This window comes from Patiria miniata, unplaced genomic scaffold (assembly GCF_015706575.1).
Source record: "Patiria miniata isolate m_02_andy unplaced genomic scaffold, ASM1570657v1 HiC_scaffold_7, whole genome shotgun sequence".
Taxonomy (NCBI): domain Eukaryota; kingdom Metazoa; phylum Echinodermata; class Asteroidea; order Valvatida; family Asterinidae; genus Patiria; species Patiria miniata.
Genome location: NW_024037074.1, coordinates 4,297,906 through 4,303,905, shown reverse-complemented (window position 1 = coordinate 4,303,905; position 6,000 = coordinate 4,297,906). Strand labels below are relative to the sequence as shown.

At 41.9% G+C, this 6,000-nt stretch overlaps 1 protein-coding gene across 1 annotated transcript in view; it reads right to left on the bottom strand.

Annotated features, from left to right (window-relative positions):
• Window positions 1–483: 483 nt before the first annotated feature.
• The window catches only part of LOC119745869 (transient receptor potential cation channel subfamily M member 2-like), a 33,583-nt gene continuing 28,066 nt past the window's right edge, over window positions 484–6,000 (bottom strand). The window contains exons 21-25 of the mRNA XM_038222519.1: window positions 4,992–5,148; window positions 3,990–4,186; window positions 3,636–3,777; window positions 2,803–2,911; window positions 484–900 (exon numbers count right to left, since the gene is read on the bottom strand). Coding sequence (XP_038078447.1) covers window positions 793–900; window positions 2,803–2,911; window positions 3,636–3,777; window positions 3,990–4,186; window positions 4,992–5,148 — 713 coding nt within the window. The 3' untranslated portion in view covers window positions 484–792. The remainder of the gene's footprint in view (window positions 901–2,802; window positions 2,912–3,635; window positions 3,778–3,989; window positions 4,187–4,991; window positions 5,149–6,000) is intronic.

Here is a 6,000-nt window from a genome sequence, read left to right as displayed (position 1 = left end):
CACATTACAAGCTTGCAGATAAGGCGGCATTTGCATTAACGATATGAAATAATTATAAAGATCATTTATGGCACATTAGAAAAATATCTCATTTTGTAAGTCTTAAATTGCACAATAACAACTCTGCACATGAAAACAGCTTACTATCTAGATTCAAGAGTGCTTACTAAGGGTGCAACCCTGCAAAAAAAATCCCATAGACGCTAGTGCTAAATGCGCATACTTCAAAATTCTTTTACAAATACTCAGAAATCTCACAGGTTTTCAAGCTGCACAGAAAATTGATGATCAATGTGTCATCTTTCATTTTCTATTCATTTTTTTGGTGGGTTGACCATTGACTTTTCGAGATATTCTCACCCAAAGAAGACGACACCTATTTTCCCCAAAGCGAAAAAGTAGCCATCTTGAAAAAACGATCCCTCCACAACGTGGCAAAATAGCGCCACTTTCGAGCCCAATAGCATCCGAAATGCTCAGAATTGGAAGCCCCAAGTCCGGGCCAGAGGTTCATTACCATATCTCTTCAATTCCCCAATTTTATGGCTCTCAAAACTCTCTAATATAGAATATTTTGAGGGTATAACTTTCATTTATGAGCTCTGCAGACGGATTTTTGAACTATTTACAGGCGTGAACCCCTTAGTGACCAAGCAGATCAAAGTGGCTCATGGAGAATGCTGGATGCAGCTATAGCCTTCAGCAGATGCATTGACCTATTCCAATGGATGACCTATCATCCATGAGGATTGTAGGGCTTACACATTCAAGACCCTGGGTTGAGTACAGGTGTTATATGCCCTGCTGTGCTGGGTGTTGATCTGCTGTCAAGGCGCCCGAAGGGCCTGCTGACAGGTGCATGCCGCACACATTTCTGAGTAATTGTTCTAGCCCATTCATCTGAAAAAGCAAAAAGCACATATCTTTTATGCATTAATCTGCAGCATATGCGTAATTAACACTTGTCTGTTCTCAAGATTGGTGTTTTGAAATAGCTGCCTGCATGTATAGGCCTACAGTTTAATTTAATATAAAAAGTGAAAGCAATTTTTTTTTTTCAAATATGAAGAAAGACATTGATAATGAAGACTCTATCACACCCAACCTCGTCCCCAGTGCTTACTTTATTTCCAACCTCGTTTCCAATAGTAAGCCCTGGAGAGGAAACTTTCTTCCTGTATCCTGATTCGCCACCGCAGTTGGCTAGGAATGGATTTATATCATGTACTTGGTATTGTTATTCACAACGTGCAGTACGTGTTTTGCTATCATTCATCCACGCCTTCTCGAAAATATTCATTTCTTTCGAATTTGTTCATATTAATATGAAATATGATACTGCATGTTGTCTCATTAAGATCGTAAGAGTTTAATTGAAATAAAATCGAATTGTTCTGTTTTACCCCAGACAACGCATACAAAAACAAACGCAAATGTAACGCACTGGCAGGCACCAGACTACTCCTCATTTGCATAGGTGTTCAAAAATCTTGCACATGCAAATGATCCAATACCAGGGTGAGAGAGCAGGTAGTGGTGGGTGCGTACTGCTTGACACCCTGGGGACGAGGTTGCTGTCCCATCTAACCCAGTGAAGACGTCTGCTAAATACTGTATGCCAGAAATTTCTTGCAGTCGATATTTCCCGATGGTTCTAGCTATAATTCTGGGTCATTAGTACTTTTAAATACACATGATATATGTATTCCATTAGACTCGGTGCCAAGTCGGTTTTGCGTACGGTAACTGGTTACTGGCTCCACGCGCGCAAAATATCGCTGTGGCTGTAATGCCCGTAGTCTGGTTCCCAGACCAAATGATGCTGACTATTTATGATAAAATAACCGACTTGGAGAAAACGTTTTCGATTTTGTACGCAATATATGGGAGTATTTTGAATCGCTAGTGAAATCTATGCGAGCACTCTGATTGGTTCAGATTCCAGAGCGTATTCTAGGCTGCCACGGAAGATCGTTCTCATTACTTCGAGGGTTTGTACTTTGTGTTGTGTAACATTACAAAATTCATTATAGGGCATACACGACTCAAATAAATCACGTAAATCACAATGATACATTTTATTTCTATACAGAATTGACCAAGCTGAGCGTATTGGTCGATTAAACGTCGCCAGATCTGCAAACATGTCCCTGACGTATTGAGAAGAACTCCCCATGTAACGGAATGAATGAGTCCTCATTTGCATAGCGGTACGCGATTGGATCTCACCGCAAAAATGCACTGCATATGTATTACGTTGCTTGCATATGTGAATAACTTGGTTACTTGGTACTTGGTTCTTCTCCTAAGGACTTCCACAAGGAAGTATAACTAGGAGGCCAGAAACACCGGGGCAAACCCCTTCTCTTAGCGATAAGTGTAACTGGGTTCTTTTACGTGCGTTAGGCCTTATACAACACACGGGACCTCCGGCTTAACGTCCCATCCGAAGGACGAAGCAATAATGGTTAAGTGCCTTGCTTAAGGGCACAAGTGTCCTGGGCCCTGGCTCGAACCCATGCCACGGTTGCCTCTGAAACACCAGAGCATGAGTCCGGTGCTCTTAACCGCTAGGCCATGACACTCCATATAACTGTGCGGAACGTAATCGTCAAGTCGCTAGATTTGTCGCAACCCAGCCGATTACGTACTAGTCTTATACCAGCCGCGCCGATGGAGTTCGACTGAAGTTCACGGACAAAATACAACTAACGACTTGTCATCAAGTCTTGTATTCCATTTGCCAACTGGCATGAATGAAAAAAATCATCGTAAAAAAACATTGTTGGCAGTTGTTTGTACCTGAGTTTCAATTGCTGTCAGTCTCCTGTCAACCTGCGTCTGCATCGAGTCCAACCTCTGCATCAAACCTCTGTCCTCTGCTCCACTGTTTGCACTCATTTCATCCAGTCTGTATTCAATAAAAAGAAAAAAAATACTTATGAAATGTAGGCAAGTATTCCTATCGACTTTTCTTAAGCACCAGGTTTTTTCAACTAAGATTTTATAGTTGTGCCTTTCTTTGCCATGACGTAATGAACACTCCTCTTAAGACCAACCCTATAATTGGTTCCATAAAGGAACGAAGGTCACTCTGCTCGAGAGATTTCAAGCATAGTATTTTGTTGCTAAATTCAATCTGTCGGCCGACAAAAGTATTATCATAATGACATACCTGAAATGTTGGCTTGTTTTGTACATGTTGAACTCTGAAAACTGGTGAATAAACGGCCGAGAACGATCTTTTACTGCTATGCTAGCGTAAACCACAATCACCAGAAAGTATAATTCCAGAAAGCAGTATGTGTTCTTTTAGCAAAATAATGAAAACAATTCTCATCGGGGAGCCTGTGAATTGTTTTTATTTAGCTGAAAGAGCACTAACTTTTTTTGTGATCCGTGGACAGAACTTGAAAACTGTGGTTGTGTTCAAAATTCCGTAACGTGATAAGTACATGAGTGATTTGAATGATTCTTGTACTAAAAGAAAGCTCATTGAATGGGCTTTCATATCGTAGATTTTGAAACTGTATAGGCAAAAAAAAACTTCATTAATGAAATGGTTTTGCCATTTGTTTTTCTTTTTTATTCACATTGATGGCCTTGATCAGGAGCCATGAGTGATTCTGCCTGACCTTTTGTTGGTTTGTTTGATGCGACGTAGTACGTCCTTGTCATGCTGCTTCTCTGCAGCTGCAAGAAAGTCCTTTCCCTTCACTGTTTCCCATGAAGACAGTTCTGAGTACAGCTGCTGGTCTTTGATGTATATATGTTTTCCTACAGATTTACAAAATGAAAAAAATCCCACTTTCAAGTAGAGATGTTTGTGCAAACAGCAAGTAAATTATGTAAAGGAAGTCACGGCTGGGCAGTCTGGGGCGGTACAGGAAGAAACAAGCAGGGCAGTTTGAGGCGTTACAGGAAGTAACAGGCAAGGCAGTTTGGGGCAGTACAGGGAATAATGGGTTAACATCCATGTTAATACTCACTCATTACAGATGAGTCATCCCGCTGTTTGTTCTGAGACAAGAAACGGCGCCACAAAAACCTCAGGACTAGATACACGTGGGCGACGATAATAAACGGTGGAGCTACAACAGGGCGCATGTAGTATTCCTTGACGAGCTGGAAGCGCTGAAACTTCCAGTAAGTGTCCGTGTTATCTTGAACTGTGGAAAAGGTGTAGCTGGACAGGAAGAAAATTCAGATTGCACAATCAGAACACTGAATGAGCATGAGAGATCTGTTTATTAGGACAGTATGGGCTCTGTGCGCCAACGAAAGAGGGCGCCCTTTTACCTGGCAACAACGTCCCATTGCTGGGACATTTAGCTGGTTGACGCACACTGTTCCTTGTGTGTGACGCACGTACACCAGGGGATTTGTACTATGTACATGCAGTGGTACGGCCACGTGTCGCGGCAAAATTGCAGTCAGGCAAGATGGCGTCGGTCGGTCACCCCCAACTGTACTTTTTTTGCCGCCGAGGGGGTACTTGCGAGTGGCATTGATCAATTAGAGCATGAGTTTTGGTCTGTTGACCACAATAGCTGAGCCCACCTTGGCCACAGCTTTTTTTTGCTGCGACAGGGAGTGGCCCTAGTGGAATCATAGTATCATTAAGAGTTTTAATAATATAGTGCTTATATAGCGCTTTATACCAAAGGTCTCAAAGCGCTTCACAATTTTTATCCCTGTTCATCAGGCCATGAGACCAGTTTCTGCAGCAGTTCAAGATCAGCGCAATCTGGTCTCTACCTTCACAGGTACCCATTTATACTCCTGGGTGGAGAGAGGCAGTTGTAGTAAAGTGTCTTGCCCAAGAACACAAGCACCATGTTCCCCGTCCGGGTTCGAACTCACGTACAGCGGCAAGTGAGCCAAACACCGTAACCATTGGACCACAGCGCTCCACATTTCTTTCTTGAAGGTCTCTTTCAAGTTTTAGGATCAATCAGTTTAAGGTAAAATGTGAGGCATGATGCACTTACTTGAACATAGCGATCAGTAGATTGAGCAGCATGATGTTACTGATGAAGAGATAGAAGGCCAGGACAATGGTGCCAAACCAAGAATTCTGGGGGCAAGCAATCGGTGTGGAAGCTGGCGTGGTCATCATGTCAGACGTCATGCGCTCACACTCATCCCCTGGAATATAGAGTGGGAATTCTTGTGTAACGTCAAAATAACAAACACCTCTATTCCAACAATTTGGCTATATCACACAAAAACATGTACCAGGGTTCGACTTTAGCGGTAGCCCAATAGCCATAGTCAAAACAGCCGCAGACTAGTCCAACTATTCCTTAAGTAGCCCAGCTGGCGAGTCTAAAAGTATTGGGCTACGGCAAATTAAAGATGAAAGGACAGGAAGAAATAAAGAATTTAATTCAGAAAGCAAACCTGTATCAATTTGTGTCTAATTTGATTAACTGTTCGAGGTTAAATTATCAGATGTGTGCTTTAAAAGCACTGACAAGATTGCCTCAGGATACACGTTTTACATGTATGCACATTGTTGTTCATCGTGTTCATGAGACACTCTATAAAAAAAACATGCGGGCTAGCAAAAATGCCCGCTGGCTAGTTAAGAGTCTGTTTCAGTAGCCCGGCTGGTTAGTGATAAAAAAAGTGAAGATCGAGCCCTGCGTGTACCCTTTGGTTCCAAACTGTTTATGTAAAATAACAGTTTGAAAGTGCACTGTTTGAAAATATATCATAACAAAGAACCATATATTTTTGTGAGCCTCATGTGTTTGTTATGGCGACGTTATACTGTAGTGAACAATTTACTGACAGAAGTAGATGCACTGATGCTTTTGATTGTGCAGTACTTCACGTCATTTCAGTAAGAACCAGGGGCTGAGAAACATGTCTAATTTTGCTAGAATATACTCTAAAAATGCACTCGACTCTTCAAAGACTTTGTACATAACCAAAGAAGGGGTGTCTGGATACTACATGACTCTCCAAAATGTGCTTGGCGTTTTCAAGTTGGAA